Source organism: Lynx rufus, unplaced genomic scaffold, assembly GCF_022079265.1.
Source record: "Lynx rufus isolate CCGP_SWC_20201006 ecotype Redwood Valley unplaced genomic scaffold, mLynRuf1.p SCAF_13, whole genome shotgun sequence".
Classification (NCBI taxonomy): Eukaryota; Metazoa; Chordata; class Mammalia; order Carnivora; family Felidae; genus Lynx; species Lynx rufus.
In genome coordinates, this window is record NW_025814827.1 from 25,463,380 (window position 1) to 25,481,923 (window position 18,544).

General features: G+C 38.2%; 1 protein-coding gene across 1 annotated transcript in view; it reads left to right on the plus strand.

The window, feature by feature from the left end:
• ATP8B4 (ATPase phospholipid transporting 8B4 (putative)) overlaps positions 1-18,544 on the plus strand; it is a 259,928-nt gene that overhangs the window by 139,203 nt on the left and 102,181 nt on the right. Inside the window, 3 exon segments of the mRNA XM_047075128.1 lie at positions 2,496-2,566; positions 5,985-6,067; positions 15,280-15,438. Of these exon segments, the coding sequence (XP_046931084.1) occupies positions 2,496-2,566; positions 5,985-6,067; positions 15,280-15,438 (313 nt within the window).

The window sequence follows — 18,544 nt, forward strand, 5'->3', positions numbered from 1 at the left end:
TGTTCCTCCACGTCTGGCCCAGAACCTCTGACAAAAGCATGATGACCAGGGACTGACAGGGCTGTTATTGCATCTCTCTTCTCCTTTTCTTTTCAGAATTCTTACTGAGTGCACCTGGAAATAGGAGTGCTGCATGATTGTGAGTGGGCAGACCACTTATTTCTCTGCATGCCCCCTCTTGGTCCTGCCCCTTCACATTTCCTTCTCAACTATAATGAATTTAAAAACTTCAAGGGAGCAAAAAGGAACGCCAAAGCTCAGTCAGTGGGGCAGGGAGAATAGGGATGAATGAAGGGCATGCAGAGATCAGGGAATAGGGAAGCAGGAGCAAGGTTCAGAAGTCATCAAAGAAAAAGATGACAACAGAAGGGACAGGAAGAGTGGGGAAGGTTGAAGGTAGGAAGGTAGTTGTCCCAGCTTCCCAGGAGGTAGTCAGGGCAGGTGTTTGCTTAGAACCTGTGGGCTTTCTAATTCTCAGTCACAGCCTTTAGGAAGTTGAGTTAGTGTTCAGGAGAGAATCCACTTGCCAAATGGTGGTGCCTCAGTCACATGTTCTGAGCCAGCAGTGGATGACTCCTCCCTTTGTCTAACAAAAATATAAGTATTAAGCTGCTAAACTCAATATTAAATAGGAATGTTGAATCAGACTTACTGTATAGTTTAGAAGAGAAGTTGCTCTAGATACAAATCAAGATCTTTCTCTGTACTTCATAACTATTTTCAGTCACAGATGATCGAGAATTCTGGATTTTGTGTAAAATGATCCTATTAAGCTCAAGGGAGGAGAGGCATAGGCCCAAAGAACATGAAGTTATACTGCTATCATATTCACTGATATTTAAATTGTGAGAAGTAAGACCAAGGTAAATTTTCAAAAACATTTTTTTCTCTTTAAAAACATAGTGGGTAATTTTGGCTCAAGAATGGTGTACAACTCTTTACATATTCTCTCTATGGTGGGTTTGCTGTAGGCACGTTGTGATTAGTCAGAAAATAATTTTTGCCTCCTCAGGCCTCTGTGACTCTTGTATTAGAGCTGAAGAGGAGTCTTGATAACATAAACCCATTTATAGGTTTAGGGGCTTGTCACTGAGTTGTTTCTTAATTCTGTTTTGTCACAATTGAAACAAAACTGAACATGCACATGTATACCCACACACAGACATCCCTTGCCTATATTTGAGTTGGAAATATAAAAGCTTGAGGCAATGAAATGAGTGGGTTGATTATAAATTTAATCTCCAGGACTTGGGGTGCTTGGGTGGCTCAGTCCGTTAAACATCTGACTCTTGATTTTCTCTCAGGTCATGATCCCATAGTTTGTGGGATCGAGTCCCATTTTGGCTCCAAGCTGATAGTGTGGAGCCTGGTTGGGATTCTCTTTCTCTTTCTTTCTTTCTTTCTTTCTTTCTTTCTTTCTTTCTTTCTTCCTTCCTTCCTTCCTTCCTTCCTTCCTTCCTTCCTTCCCTCCCCTCCCCTCCCCTCCCCTCCCCTCCCCTCCCCTCCCTCCAAACAAACATTAAAAAAACCCAAACCTCCAGGACTTGAGAATGAGACAATTCTAATAATTGAAAAAACAAAGGTAAGAAAATTGCACAGATTTGGAATGCCAATTGTACATTCAAACAGTGCAACACGCTTGTTAGGCTAATGTGTCAAAGTAATTGTTAGAATTTTAGTGAATTCATTTTAGATCTTCAATTCTTTCAGAATTTCATAAAAACCCTTATTTAAAAATGAAATTTGAAATGAACGATTCCCCAGTATAGGAAGCAGCCAGAATTCTAAAACCGAATTGTGAAAGGTCATTTTTAAAGCTCAGATGGACAGCTGAACAGAATGATTTATTTCTGTGAAAGACCAACTACTTAGTTTCTGAATGTTGTCTGCTGTCACTTAGAGCATTTTCTATTCTGTTGCCTCTTGCTTAGCCCCTGTTTTATATTATCTTTTCCCTTCTTTATACCCATCATCTTTTTCTTTTTTTTATGTTTTTATTTTTTTTCTTTTTTAAAAATTTCCGTGCCTGCCTTATTTTTTCTGTGATTTTCAATTTCTTCCTACTTTACTTCTGTCTTTTCCCCATCAGCTTTGCCTACCCCCTACTCTTAAAGGATAATACTAGGGAATTAAAATGATCTTACTTATTGGGGAAAGTTGTATATTTTCCATTAGTAATTATCAAGACAAGAAAGTAGAATTTTATATCTATTTTTGCAAACAAAAAAGGAAATGAAGTGGCTATAAATTCATATGATACCCCCTAGCCCTTGCTTATATTCTGATATTCAATAGGTATGCTCAACAGGAACAGAGAAGTAGAGGGAAGGTTGTATTTGAGGCATGTAGCAGAAAAGTGGAACAGGATTTTACCTCTCTCATTTTTTTTCCTAAGGCACTCCTGGCTCATTAGTAAGTAGTGGAGGGATGATCCAACATAGAAGGCATTCAACCACTCTTCCCTTCTCAAGTGTTCTTGATTTTTTTAAAAATAGGCTGATCTGCTTCTCCTATCAAGTAGTGAGCCACATGGCCTCTGTTATATTGAAACTGCTGAGCTTGATGGGTAAGTTATTAAAGAATAATGAATTAGATTGATTTTTAATTTAACAGTAATAGCTTTAGGAACAGGACTTAACCTAAATCTTATTTTTCACTTAATTTTCTTGGAACAACTAGGAATATAACTTGCAAATTCTATTTGTTAATTACTTTGTGGATCTGTAGAAAGCTCTTTTCTCTTGAATTTATTTTCTTTGAGAAACAGTGAGTTAAATAGATCTATGTCTATTTGGCCTGGGTGGTCCTACCCTTGATTTAGGCAGTGCTGAGAGGGAAATTTATGGCACTAGATGCATACACTTGAAAAGAAAAATAGAATCTCAAATCAATAATGCAATATCCCATCCCAAGAACCTCTAAAATAACAGTGTAAACCCAAAGCAAACAGAAGGAAGCAGATGAAGACAAGAGCAGAAATCAGTGAACTTGAAAGCAGAAAACAAAAAGAGAAAAATCAATGAAACAAAGACCGAGCTGATTCTTTGAATACGTCAATAAATTTGATAAACCCTAGGAACACTGAAAAAGAAAAAAAAAAAGACACAAAATAGCAATATCATGAATGAACCAGGGGATATTATGACAGATCATGAAGATGCCAGAAGTTTGAGAAAATCCTCCAAGCAGTTTTATACATACATATTTAACAACTTAGATGAAAAAGACCGCTTCATCACAACACAAAGTACCACAACAAACTCAATGTGAAATAGACAATTTGAATAGCCCTGTAACTTTTAAGGAAATTGAATTCAAATGTAAAACATAAAGCTATAAAACTTTTAGAGAATACCATAGGAGAAAATCTTCAAGATCTAGAGCTAGTCAAAGAGGTCTTAGACTTGACACAAAAAACATATAATTCATAAAAGGAAAATTGGATAAATCAGACTTCCTCAAATTAAAAATTGTAACTGTGCAAAAAGGCCTTGTTAACAGGATGAAAAAAACAAACTACGGACTAGGACAAAATATTTGCAAACTGTCTGTCTGACAAAATATTTTTATCTTGAATATTTGAAAAATGCTGAAAACTCAATATTAAGAAAACAATCTAATTAGTAAATTAGCAAATGATATGAAGGGACATTTCACCAGAGATGACATACAGATGGCCAATAAGCACATAAAAAGATGTTCAACATCATTAGTCCTTTGGGACATTAAAATTAAAACCACAATGAGATGTCAGTACATACCTATCAGAATGGCTAAAATTAAAAATAGTGACAGCTCCAAATGCTGGCAAGGATTTAGAGAAACATGATCACTCACATATTGCTGATGGGAATGTAAAATACTACAATCACTCTGGAAAATAGTTTGGCAGTTTCTTAAGCTAAACGTGCAACTACCAGACAACCCAGTAATTTCACTCCTGTACATTTATACTATGGAAATAAAGACTTAAGGTACACAAAAACTTGTACACAAATGTTTATGGCAGCTTTATGTGTAACATCCAAAAATTAGAAACAACGTAGATATCCTTCAACAGGTTGAACAAACTGTGGTATATCCATACCGTAGAACACTATTGAGCAATAAAAAGGAATGCTATTGATGCATTCAACAACATGGATAAATCTTCAGAGAATTATGATGAGTAAAAAAGACAATCCCGAAAGGTCACATCCCAAAGGCCCATTTATGTAGCATTCTTGAATTGGCAAAATGATAGAAAGGGACCACTGATTAGTGGTTGCAGGTGTTAAAAATGGGTTAGAAGAGGCAGGGAAGTGTGTGTGGCTACACGTGATGTCAGTGTTCCCCATCTTGACTGTATCGGTGTCCATTGTGATATTGTGACATCGTGATATAGTTTTGCAAAATGTTTCTGTTGGGGAAACTAAGGAAAGGGTATATAGGATCTTTGTGTATTATTTCTTATGCTGAAAGTCATTTTGAAGTTTGAAGCCAAGATACTGAGGCATAGGAAGAAGACTATGGCATGACACAACACTGTTAATTAGGAGTCTTGGGGATTACTTTTCCCTTTGAGTTTACACATCTGAAGATGGACGTGAGATGCTGGAGAGAATTCTGAGGAAGTAGCTTAAAAAGATGATAAACCTTGATGAATGACACGTTGTGTAGAGCTAGGTTAAGGAACGATGGCTGTCTTGCTTAACTGGTGCCACTGCCTAATATAAGTTTGCTTAAATGATGGGCACATTGGCCCTTTGGCCTCAATGCCATTATCTCACTCTTGTTCTTCAAGCCCAGCTCAATTTCTACCTCAGTTTGAAGTTCTTCTTGAGTATCTCAACCCCTACTCATTTCTGCCTCTTAGGAGTTGATAGATTTGGCAAAGACTGTGCCATGAGATTAGTTTTAAACAAGGTAACTGCAATTATATATCCAACTTAGTGTCTCCTACAGAAAGCTATTTCACCAAGGGGGTACTCCTTGAATTGGTTTCATGCTGTCATATCATTGTGAAACTCCTTTATGGGAATTTTAGATTAAATGCCCTCTCAAGTACCTACTTCTTGATTCTCTGAATTCAGTTATTTCATGGTTTGTCATTCCAAATGGTGATATTTGCTTTTTACCTACCACTTCTTTCCCTAAAGAGAACAGTAACCCTTGTGGGGCAGCACTGAATCTCATGGGTGACTATGGTATGTATTCAATCAGTATTTGCGGACTGAGTGAACTCACTACTAAACATTTCCACAAAAGAACTCTGACCGATGATGTTAAGCTACAGTAGAAGAAAACTAGGTTGAACTCAGTGAGAAAACCAGCATGTCAAGCCCTTACATGCGAGATGTGAGTAATGGCCATACAATCTTCACAACTGGTCATTTCATGAGGACCACAGGGCCATCTGTCCAATGTTATCTGTGGTTCCGCCTGAAAGAAGATGACCAGCTCACTACGACCTGCTGAGTTCCTGTCTGGTTGTATGATTCCAGACTTCTGGGATTTTGGGGTTGATTCTCCACAGGGCAGAAAGCTATATTCCCCTTCCCATTTAAATTGCAGCTACTGTGAAATTAGCCATGACCATCTTTTACAAGTAAAATTCTCATGTAGATAGTAGACTCCAGAGTGATACTGGCCTCCTTTATTTGGCAACTGTGTTCCCATTCCTAATGTGTTTTGTAACTCATGCATGATATCTGAGTAGGTTCGAATGAAACCATATTTATTATGTACTCTGTTCTTTCAAATAACAAAACAGATTACTGTGTTGTTATGCAGATGTGCCATGGGTGGAATGCCAACTCTTGGGAGCATGCAAAGCCCTGTCCACTTTACTGAGACATTGTGAGAGGTGTGAATGACATTTGAAGGGAGTTTCTTGAATCTTTTATGTTGGGTTTTGCATGTGCTGCGCCCACCTGATTACTTTATGTAAGATGCTATTGGGCTGTCCCATGTAAAAATTCATGTTGTGTCAATTAATTTCATAGGGAAACGAACCTGAAAGTCCGCCATGCGCTATCAGTTACCTCAGAACTTGGAGCAGATATTAGCAGACTTGCAAAGTTTGATGGTAAGTGTTTAAAACGGACAAACAAAAATCACAAAACCAAAAAGTAATGTAATGAAATAATTATCTGAAATTTAATTCGTGTTTCTTTTTACTTGGAAGGACATAAAATTCTGCAGGTATCAAAGCCTGTAATCTCATGCAAAAGAGTAAAAATGTTTACCAAGGGGAGAATGGCTTTATTAGTTCATTGTTCATTTCATCCTTGTTTCCTCTTCTGTAGACCTCATTTCCTCTAGTCCCACAATACCCTTCCCTTGCCTGACCTTGGCCTCCCTGGGGCCCTGTGCAGATTTGCTGTGGATGAACACAAGCCATACTTGTACTTCTAGCTCTAGGTCTAACCATTCATCTATTCTTTGGTTCCATGACAAAGACCAAATACTAGACTGCAAAGTTTGCCAAGAAAATAATCCAGCCTCATATATTTCTGTATCTTGCATAGTGCCTGGCGTAATGTCTTAAAGGTAGTAGGTGTTCAGGAAGAAAATTCTGATTTATTAATAAGTCAGTCAGCTGTTGCTCTTTGAGACCATGGTTTCCTTATCACAACTTTCACACCACTCAACCCAGTCCCTTCTTCTCAGCATGGGAAACCATCTCCTCTGCCTGTTCTGTTCCACCTACGTCTTATTATTTTCTGTTAAAGTTGTCACAGAGAAACAAAATCCTTCAAGAGTAAAAGGAAAGAACCATTAACAGTAGGGCTATAGGCACCAGAATAGGCTATGGGAGAATCTTTGGGTTCAGTGGTCTCTTGCTTTACACATTTGTATGTCTGTCCTTGAACACAAATATTTCCATATAGATTGGTTTTATTTATTAATGAATCTTTGAGTTTGAGACTGTCTTCCAAATATTTTCTTTGGAGTCTGTTTAAAGGAAAATGTGGTCAGGCATCCTAACATGATCCTATGAGGTAAAGCACTGGTGAATTTTAAATTGTCAAATTTCCCCAGTGCACCGCTTAGAGTTTATATTGCCTGTACTTTGCATTTGCTTATAAACTCTGTCTAGAGGTTGTTAATATTTTCATCTCTATTAAATGTGTGCTGTTATAATAAATGTTTGTAGAAAAAAATATTCCTCCAGTTTGAGATTTAAGTCAGGGGAATAGCCAGGAAACTTTGAATGGCCCAAGAAATATTTTGATTGGAGTAAAACAAATTATACATTTTCTACTAAGTAATTTTTTCAATGAAAATTTACTGTTCTTTGAATCCAAGGAAAGTAAATTCTTTTCATGAATCAAAATACTTGCTTAAAATATTTCATAGAATATTTATGGAGTCCTAAAAGGGCAACCTAAATATAATTTACCATTACTCATTTCTTTCCTGGCAGAATTGTACCTTTATTCCTCTATCAATCTATGAAGAGGTAAAAATTCATGCTTTTTAGTCTTCTTTACCATAAAAAAGCAGAAAATTATTGTTATAATTGCCCAGTTCACTTTTTTCATACTGTGATTCAGTTCAGACACTAAGAAATCTTAGTGGTGTAAACAGTAAAAGTTTTTTTCTTGTGCATGTCACATTCTGATGTAGGTCAGGTGGCCTTTTCCATCTTCTAGCCATGGTGCCTAGACTAATGGCCTCTAAGGTCACCACACTAAAGCAAGGACACACTGACTTTTAACTGCTTCCTTTCACATTTTGTTGACCAGTGTGAGTCACATGGGCCTGGCCCAAATGCAAGGGAGGCTGGGAAATAACAAGCAGATACATTTGTTGAGTGCTGTCTTTACCATACCCTCCAAGAATTCTGATCATAGATCAAGGCCAGGATAGTGCATCAAGGGCCAGGCTGGATTAGGTTGATTTCTTACATGCAACCGTAGGAATGGGGCCAAGAATCCTCCTTCTCAGTCAGAGTATGACTCCTCTTACTCTCTATCTCTTCTACCCTGTTTGGCTTTTTCTTTTTCTCATAGCACATATCACCATCTGGCATACTCTATAACTTATTTATTTTCTGTTTATTATTTATTGTTCATCTCTACTTGCTGCAGTGTAAGCCACATGGGGATCTTTGTTTTGCTCACTGTTATATGCCAAGTTCCTAGAACAATGCCTTGCACATAATAGGTGCTAGATAAACACTTGTTCAGTGCATGAATAAATGGTTGCAAATGCCAGAAATGGGGGGCAGGATCAACATGAGGCCCCAGAAAGACAGGGGAAGGCAAAGGAAGGGCCTAAGGTTAAGTGATTGGGAATGGTGGGTGGAAGAATGGGGTGAGGTAGAAACTTCCTGATGGGAACTTGAAGGATGAAGCAAGAGTGCTGGGTACCCTGCTCCTGGAGGGCAGGTGGCTGAGAGAGGGCTTATCTGTTGTGGTGATTTTATAAGATCTTCATCTCAGAATATTTTTTCAAACAAAATTTAACACATAGGCACCACATTTAAGTCAATACAAGTGGTGCTGCTCAGGCTGAAGCCAGAAGACATTTCCTCACCTAAAATAGTTTCTTTCATATAGCTGGGGTATCCTGAAAGGTTAAGGGACTTGCCTCTTTATGAAAACAGTTTTTAAAAATATTTCATACAATTTGTTTCTAAAGTACATTAATAATTATTACATACTAGATGTGGCTTGAGTTTGCTTCATGGAGCATAAGTAACTCATCAAATCTTTAACATAATTGTTTTCTCAAAGGCAACACAGACCTCTCTATTTAGAAATCATTTATACTTAAACTGTGGTCACTTTTCAGTTTAGAACTGAACCAAGCACCAGATTTCTGTTGAATTTACTCTTTTGTTCTTAAATTTTGTGTTGAATTTCAATCTACCTTAAAGTTTAAGGCAATATTTTGAATTGAACTGTATATTAAAATATGATTTCCTATTTCCAAGAAAGCATCTTTGAATAACTAGAGGGATTAAGGGGAAATAAACTAGACACAATATACAAATTATATTTTCCCTGTTAGCAGCCAATTTTATTTATTTATTTATTTATTTATTTTTTTGGAAAGTATAATTTTTATTTATTTATTTATTTATTTATTTTTTATATATGAAATTTATTGACAAATTGGTTTCCATACAACACCCAGTTAGCAGCCAAATTTAAAGACCAGAAAGGTGATGCAAGATGTGGTATGGAAAGTCTTTGAAAGTGTTGGGATAGTTAATAAACACTAAATCCTTCCCATTAAAGCTCTTGCTTTCTTAAAGCCTTCAACTTTTCCTCTACTCCATTCTTTCCAAACCCTAGTTTAGACATGTTCATTTCAGTCTCTCCCTGCCTCTGACACACACATTCAAACCCTCTATACTATAAGCACACTTTTCTCTACCCGTTTCTCTCCTCTCTTCCCTCCATTTCTTACTAATCTATTTCCATCTTTCTCTTCCACCCTTTGTGTTAGCTTACATGTGCTATTTCCCAGCATACATTATCTCACTTTCTGTAATTCTTCACCTCTTGTTTTCATTGCTCTCTCCATATTAATTAAGTAATGAAATCCATTTATTAAGCATCTCCTAGGCACAAGATGCAGTAGGAAGTGTGTAGGATTAGAAGATATCTCCACATGTATTATCTAGTTTCCTTTGATACCTTTTCTCCTCCATTCCTTTCTTAGCCCCTCCCCTTTTTTTGTCTTTATTCACCGTTGTCATAATGGTTATCACTAGATTTCAGGTTTTCCTCTGATGACTAGAAAAACCTTCCTTGAGTCGTGGGAATTGAAACCACATATTGCATCCTTTAGTTTAAGCTAAAAGCATGATATCAACATAGTGTACATTTGGAAGTGCCCTGCCTAGCTGTGGCATGGTCTAATAGATGACACAGACATGTGAGGCACGCCCTTTCCCATGCTCTCTGTCTGTGCTAAGTATATCTTTTAGCTTGTGACTTCTGGGCAAATCTGGGTATGGTGTTATTTTTGCTTCTAGTTACTGTGTGGTTTTTCTTCTGAGACTTTGCCAAAATACTTTCTCTAGCACCAAACTACAGTTTTTTGTTTTTGAATCATAAGTGCACATCTTCCAAGTATTTGAAGACCTGAGTTTCCCACTCATATTCCTAGAGAAGTCCTCATGGGGGACACCAAGACTCAAAACTGAGATGGCTAGGGCCTTAGGATATCCCTCATAAGTCTTCCTGCCTCCTCACTTTTGCACCTAAACCCGAGGACAGTGTCTTGCTAGTAACCTCCTTAGGCATGGCATGAAACTTTCATTCATTCTTTCATTCATTCGCTCAGTCATCTGTCCATTTACTCAGTAAAAATATATTTAACACAATGACCAGGGGCTTGCTAAGCCTGCAGATACAGTGGTTAATAAATCAGACCTAAGCCTTGCTTTCACAGAGCTGATAGCCCGGCAGGGAAGACAGACTTTTGAACAAGTGCTCATTCCCAAAGAATGAGCCAAATTTAGTTTGGCAAAGGTCCTACAGTTCTCAGGCCTTAAGCATGTTGTTGACACATAAACACACTCACTATATACCAGGGATTGTGCTAAGTAATTGTACACATTATCTTATTAAATCCTTATAGCCTTGAGAGGAAGAGATTATTACTGCCTCCAATTTATGGGCAAGGAATTTGAGATTCAGAAAAACTGAATAATTTTCCCAATGGCACATGATTACTAAGTGGAGGAGCCAGACTATGAGCCCAAGACTGCTGGCAAAGCCTATTTTATGGAAGGCTACAAGAGGCTGTGAACTACAAGCAGAAAGTCAGCATTGGAGAAGTAGGGGAATTAGCATGACAACCTAGCTCCTGATCAGGATAAGAAATAAATTTTAAGAATACTCTAAATTGAAAGGCACAAAATTAATTACCAGAGATCAAGTATACCTAGGACTCAGATGACATCATCATATTTTTAAAAAGCAGCAATGTTCTCAGTGATCTTGAATGTCAGGATCCCTGACAAGAGTTTATAGAAGAGTTGGCTAACTGTAGAGACCAGTACATGCAAGACAGTGTTTTGGGTTTTGGTAGGTAAATCTATTTATTTAACAAATTTTTATATAAATGTTTTTATACATTTCTAACATCAGAAAATAATTGATAAATAGTCTGTTGAATTTTGTAAGGAAAAATAAATAAGTTGATCTAATATTATAACAAGTCTAAAAATAGAGCAGGCCTTGATTTTTCATGTTAAAGTTTTACGGGAATTGAAAAGCTTTTTATAAATAAGTAGCTGGGATAGTTTTCAGTTATACATTTGTAGACTGGACATTTTTATGCCTTGGGGAAAGTGCTGGATATAAATTGTGCAAATGTGTTTAAGAATCTGTTGCATATTGTTACTGACTGGACTGAGATCTGTTTTTTTGCAGTTTATGACAAGTTTACATATTTTGTATGACTGTTAATACTGAGTTCTGAACCAGGGAAAGGTTGACTCTTTATTTCAGGAATCTTGGTGTATTTTATGGTCCTTTATAAAGAATAGCATGTGTGTAATTAAAATACACAAAAACAAACATCTCTTTTTTGTTAAAAAAAAAAAAAAAAGGCTTGGTCAACATCTTATGACTTTTTACTTACCAGATAGTTTCCCATCCACCTGGACAGAGGCACAGCCCAAGAGCATAGCTGATATGATTGTAGGAGACATATATTCCATCTAAAGGCAAGAAGAATAGCTTCCCTTTTTACTGCTGGTATTGATATGGCTATTATGGTAGTGATGATGGGTGGCTGAGGCTTGAAGGTTGAAGAATGAAGAGGCTTTAGAAAATAGGAAGGTGACACTCTTTTTTCTAAGAAAAAAAAATGTATCACATCATCAGGGCAACAATTAATGGTCAGTCTCCTAAACTCTGAGAAACTCTTGGCTGGAGAAACTCTTTAACAGCAATGATGATGTCTTACTCAGTAGATAATTTGTCTTAGTAAACAGTTGCAGTGCAGATAATCAAGAAATAATGCTAATAATAATATACATCACGAAAGCCAACTTCTCTGGAGAATCATGGAATATTGGGTATTGACTTCCATTTTCATGATACACTATAGATTTCCACTTGGAGGTAAATGCTTTAGGTGAAAAAAGCTATTAGGTTGGTTATTAACCAATAACCCAGATGGCTAAATTTAGAGTCCTGAGGAAGGGTGAGAATAAAATCCTGTGGATTTTGTCTAGAATGGACCTAGAACATTTCTGTGTGACTGTGAACTGGGTGAATTGCCATCTACTTTCATATCTGTTCTCCTCAGAGGGGAAAACGTAAAACTAGCTAGTCTGATTATATTTCTATCTCCTCATTGACATGATCTTTGTCCCAGTTGTTTCATTGCGCATTAAAGATGACTTTGTGCTCTAAACATGCTTATAGTGAATAACTATCTGAGAAAAAAATACTATTTTTCCTAAATTGTTTTCTCATTCATTGTCTAACTGACTGTTTACTGCCTCCAACTCTTTTCCAGTACTATTAGCAAAAGGAAGAAGGGTCCTAAAGTTTTTCCTTAGTCTTTATTATGCTTTATTGCTAGGGTACCTATTTGTTTGCTTCTGATGTGCTTTAAGGTTCCCCCATTCCCCCCCTAGAGTGTTCAGATATGTTTGTATCTTGTTAGAGTTAGGTCAACCTAAGCCCATGATGGTGGCTAGCCTCCTAGGTCTTCCACTCCTTTTTTATCATTATCACCATGGAAATAAATCCACTTCTTTCATTCATCTTAAATCTACTCTAGCACCCATCTCAATTCCCACCTTCTCTTTGGAAACCATAGGAATTTTTTTTCCATCTCTACAACAAATATGCACTAAGATCTTATTATGTAGGCAGTATGGTAGGCTATGGGGATACGACGTGAATACAGTGCTCTCTTCAGAGGAAACTATTTACCCTTTTTTGGAAAAGGGAAGAAAAAGTTTGGAAGCTTTTGTTTTATGCTAACAAGGCTAAGAAAGGGGAAGATGAGTACTTCTGAAGACAAAAAAAAAAAAAAAAAAAAAAAAAATGTACTTTGGCTTTGTTCCCACCACTTTGTTTTGACCAGGCTCTGTATTTAGTACTTAAATCAGTAGGACCACACTCTTTGAGAAAGGCTGAATTGGGGGTTGGCCTCCAAGAACCAAGGCAGAACCCCTTGGCCTTACTGCCTGTTCCTGTCTAGAACCACACCCTTGGTGTCAGGCCAGAAGTTGGAAGAGCCTTGGGGCCAGGGAGGAGTGAGCCAACATGTTCAAGGCTGTATTTGTCTCCATGTCAGTCTTTGCTTGCGACAATAAAAATGATCAAATGAGCCTGTTTTTTATATTTCTATTGGCAGGGACTGTGTATCATGTTGTTTTTGCCCAAAACACATTTTTATTTATTTATGTTTTTTTGGTGGCCAACTTTGAAGACTTGAGAAATTGAGTCTTGGGTCAAGAAACTGGAATAAGCTTTAAGGGTTGCTATCAACCCAATATTTTATGCAAGTTTTGCTGGCGATACTCAATTCAAACTTCTACAAAATTTAGGAATGAAAATTATTGGTCAAGAGGAAAAGACTTTGAATTCTTAGAATTTAGAAAAAGTCCCCTCTTCCACAACATAATTGTCCAAACAACTTGGGCCAGTTGAAATCAACTTTAATTTACTTTTTAGTATCAGTGATAGGCCATAATGGGAGCAACCAGAATTTAGCCACTTCCTTTTGTATAAAAAATGACTTTGTGCAGGTTATTTAACCTCACCCAAATCATCCTGCCAGTACTCACGATAAGTGGTGGATGTCCAGGAAGCCGCCAGCGAATGCCCAAGTGGGGGCTATTTAGGTAGCACTTTTGTTATAACTGGGGAAAGGAAAAAGGAGTTTGGAAAAAGCAGTCCTTAGGCCCCGAGGCCCTCTCTCCTTTCTGTTTTTTGTTTATTCTTTTGTTTTTCATGCAAGATCCGATGTTAGTAATCTGGTTGGTCAGGAGTCATCAGGCCATGTGAAAACTGGCTGCTGTCACCTCTAAGAGTTTTAAAGCAAAAGCTATCATCATAGGAAGGAAGGGTGTCTGTGTAAGAAGCCTCTAGGTTCAGGTGCTGGGTGAGTGGTGTGACAGAGAACTACAGAGGCTCTGTAGGCTGGGCTGGTCTCCTTTCTCTCCAGTCAGTGCTGAAGACTTCCTTTTGTATTTTCCAAATGCCACTTTGTATGTTCCCTTTGGCTTTGATTAAACACGTGTATTTTTATTGTTCTTGAGAGGTGCTAATCTCACCGCCGACTTGGGTTTGAGCCCTGTTTGGATCTCCCCACCACCTCTCTTTTTAATTCCTTCCCCCTTTTTGCCTTCTCTCCCTCTGTCTTTCAAGTCTTGGTACTCGTTACTTATTGAAGTTTAACCCCAGCAGTTTGCAGTGCAAATGCATTTAATCTAATAGTTGTATTTTGTGAAAAGGTCCATACAAGATTATTTCTGGTTTCTTTTTCTGTCAAAAGAACCCCCACCCTGAAAGTGTATTTTCTTACTGAAATAATGGAACGAATTGATTTTTTGATTTGGAATGGGCATACCCTTGGTTTGGAATAGGTCTGGAAGTAAAAAAAAAAAAAACAACAAAAAAAACCTGGAAACATATTCTGGTCAGGTTGGGACAAGTTATATGGTGGCTTTGAGAGGCCTCAGAACTCTGCATCTAATCAAGATAAGAAGCCTAGAACAGCTGAAAAGAATCACATGCATTCTCAGGCACATGTGGCAAACAAGGCCCAGGTTTCTTGGTGGGGGGATATAGTAGGACCCCCGAAATTCTGAGCCTAGAAAGGCCTGATTGACTTTGGTTGTGAAACTGGAAGTATGCCATCTTAACCTCTGTAAAAGTTCACAGTAAGTAAAAAGAGTGTAAGAAAGACTTTTAGGACAGTCCCTGCTTTATCTTTTCAGAAATCATTGTTACAAACTACAAGTACAGGTAAATGATTTTTATTTAAGGAAAAAAAAAACAACCCATGGATCTCAAGGTTTCTGTTGTTATTTGAACAATGCGGAAAGCTGTGTTAAAAACACTTAGTAGATTTCCATCTTTGTATTCATCGCCCCCCCTCCTCACCTTGCCCCCCGCCCCCCGCCCCCGTCAAGCTTGTTTTTTCTAGTACAATCTTGTGTACATAACATTGCACTGTCTAAAAAAAGGAAAAATATCCTGTGTATTAGAAGCAGGGTGGTAACACAGTACTGTGGACTTCCAGAGTTTGAGGTGAGTCATAAACAAGTTTTGTTTTTGTTTTTTTTGTTTTTTTTTTTTTTTACAGGGACTGTTGTCTGTGAGGCGCCTAACAACAAATTAGATAAATTCACAGGAGTTCTCTCTTGGAAGGACAGCAAGCACTCCCTCAACAATGAGAAGATAATCCTGAGGGGCTGCATCCTGAGAAACACCAGCTGGTGTTTCGGAATGGTTATATTTGCAGGTACAGATGACTGCCCGGAGTTGGCTATGGGGGAGTCCTTCCTGAGGTATGCATGGGCAGTCTGCATCTCTCCAGGTTGGATGAGCATGGTGCATCTGTTCCACACAATATGCTGCTCTGGGTTGACGGCAGAGGACAGCATCACTGCTCTGGAAATAGTCTGGGTGGCCCCCCTGTGTGAGCAGCCACTGACATCATGATCTTATTCTTAAGGGGTGCTTGGGCCCTCATTGCTTGGTGGGTGCTAGATCCCCAATGTTTAATTTCTCTTTCTTTATCTTCACCTCAGTCATGCCCATCCTTGTGTGTATTAATCAACTTTAAAGTGGGGGAAGTAGATGAAACAAAGCCCCCCACCCCTCTCTGCTGTTAATTTTGTAGTTTGCAAAGGTCAGGTAATCCTTTTGGAAAAGGTTTCTTGGAGATACTGCAATCATTTCTGTTTATACTCTGTAGCTTCTTCTATTATTTGTCAGCAGGCAGTGGGTCCTGGAAAGACTACATGATGGAGGCAGTGAGGGAGGGAAAGTGCCTCTTACTCTTCCTGCTGGCTACTTTCTGCATCTCTACTTTATCTCTACAGGCCCAAGGTGGCATTCTCATGCTAAGGGAGCTTACAGTAGCTCCACTACATAAAGCCACTCAAATTGTACTCATGGCATCAATTGCCAGCCCTGGATTTTTAAAAATCCTGTTTATTATGACACCGAAATAAGACGTGTTTTTGGGTCTGTTGACTATGTGCAATCAAAATTGGAATGTTTTTCTTAACTGACTTTCCTCAACAACAACAAATGTTTATTAAAGACTCAAAAGTGTTCCAAACCTGGAAAAGGCCTCCCAATTCCTCCTAAATACTTTCAGCTGTGGATTTTAGTAAGGCTCTTGCTGCTTGGGGTATTGCCATTGTATGGACTTGAGAAATCCCTAGAAATATGGCAGTATATGTTCTTTTATCTGGGGGTGAATCTGCTTTCATAATTCTCTCATCAGATGCTTTCATTCATTAGTCAGAGGAATAAACCTGTGACCACATATTTTCTTATTTGCATCTCTCTTGGGTTGGAAAAAGAGGCTTATATATCAACCTTCCTTTATCTTCCCACACAATGAAGGGGAGACTTCTTGAAGGTCCTTTCATGGGAAGGACCCTTCTGGTCTGCTTCCTGTCATCATAGAAATTGAGGAGCTTTATCCTAGGAATGGGCTATAGCCCAACATTTTGTTTGCATTTTTGTGAACTTGTTTGGAATGACTGAGCTATGGTCCAGCTACAGCATGTTATGCTAGGACAGCTGCTGTGAGCCACTCAGAAGCCAAGTTTTCCTCCATAAGGTTTGCTCTATGGGAAAATGTGCATACCTAGGAGAAAGAGGGGTAGTAAGTTGAACAGGTCTCCCTCCAAGCAGGTATAATAAAGAGCTCACAGAATTTGGACTGGACAGAGCTGGGTTCAGATTTGTTTACCAGCTGTAGGATGTTAAGCCTTGGTTACTTAAACTTCCTAAGCTTTAGTTCCTTCAGCTGTAACATGGGGATAATGAATACATTTGAGTCACTCTAAAGGCTCAGCAAGACAACGCATATGGAAGAGGATGCTTGATAAATGTTAGTTTTCTTCCTTCCCTGCTTCTTCCTTCTAGCTTCAATTCCAAATGCACTGCCTGCTCCATAGACTGAGAATTGGGAGTGGGTACTGCCCTTTGGATCTTGGCAGGCAGAAGTAGGGAATATCCTCTTCTTTTGTGATATGGACTGGATGTTCACTGGACCTTCATGAGGCAGATATTTGTAAAGCAGAGAATGCCTGCATTGACTTGAGTCTGGGTGCAAATGTTAAGAGGAAGCTTAACTAGAATAGTGACAGGCTGGGAATGGTTAGTTTCATCAATGTCAGATTTGAACAGATGAGTCTTTCATAACCCTGAATCTTAAGATATCTAATTTGGGGAATGAGTTCCAGCTGAACACTTAGATCTTATGAAAGTTATCCAAAGTGAATTATTAACTATTCTTTCTTTATTACCCTGGTTGCACCTATCACTAGGGATTGTGTAAGGAATATAGTTGATGCAGACGTGGTTTGCTTTACAAATCTATAATTTACGAGGGTTTAATATGCATTAACAGCTAGGTCGTGCCTTTCTGTTAATAGTTTTTCTTTCACTCAAGAGAGGAGGAAGTCTTATTTCTGAGTTGTAGGAGTCTTAGTCATTTAAGGAATCCATAGGAGTCAGCACCATTTGGTGCATAGTAGATTTTTGCATTGGATGTCTTCCATTTGCTCCTCCAGATCTACTCTCACCTTTCCCACTCTTCTTTCTGCCTTGGGAGGCTGACTTGTATGGTTTCCCCTAATAGGTTTCCTTGAATTTTGGCTTCTAGTTAAGGAAGGATCTCTGGGAAGAGATCAAAGGGAGAAAGAACACTGAGGTCAAGGTATTTATTTCCCCAAACTTCCTCCTTGTGTGGTCACTTCAGCCTGACTGGGACCCTCAGCATAAAGTTTCTCTTTCTTAAGGCTGCAAACTCTATATTGTCCTTTAGGGTCCAGTTACCACTCCCTCCCCTCACTCACCCTTCCCCCTGGCTTAGAGGAACCTCTTGATTGTTATTAAGTCTTTGGTTACTGCATTAACCTCTTGCTTACTCTATACCCCCTCCCACACTTTTGTAAAGAGTCCCTTTATAAAAAAATTTTCCCCCAATTATCCTCGTTCAGTGCATCATCTATTTCCTGTTTGGAATCTGAATGAGTCAGTCTTAAATACAACATTGATTGAATGAGTCAGTGAATTAACGAATTAATGGAGTATTTCATATAGTTTTAAAAATAGTGGTTAAGATCAAGAGCTTCTAAGTTAGATATATCTGGTTTTGAACTCTGGTTCTGATCCTTACTAGACAAGAAATGTGAGACAAGTTACTTAAATACTTCATTATTAGTGAAATAAGGATAATAATACCTCATTCATTGGATTGTTTTGTTTTGGTTATTTATTTATTTATTTAACTTCTTTCTTTCTTTCTTTCTTTCGGAGTGAATGGCAGAGGGGCAGAGAGGGAAAGAGAGAGAGAGAGAGAGAATATTCCAAGGCTCAGTCTC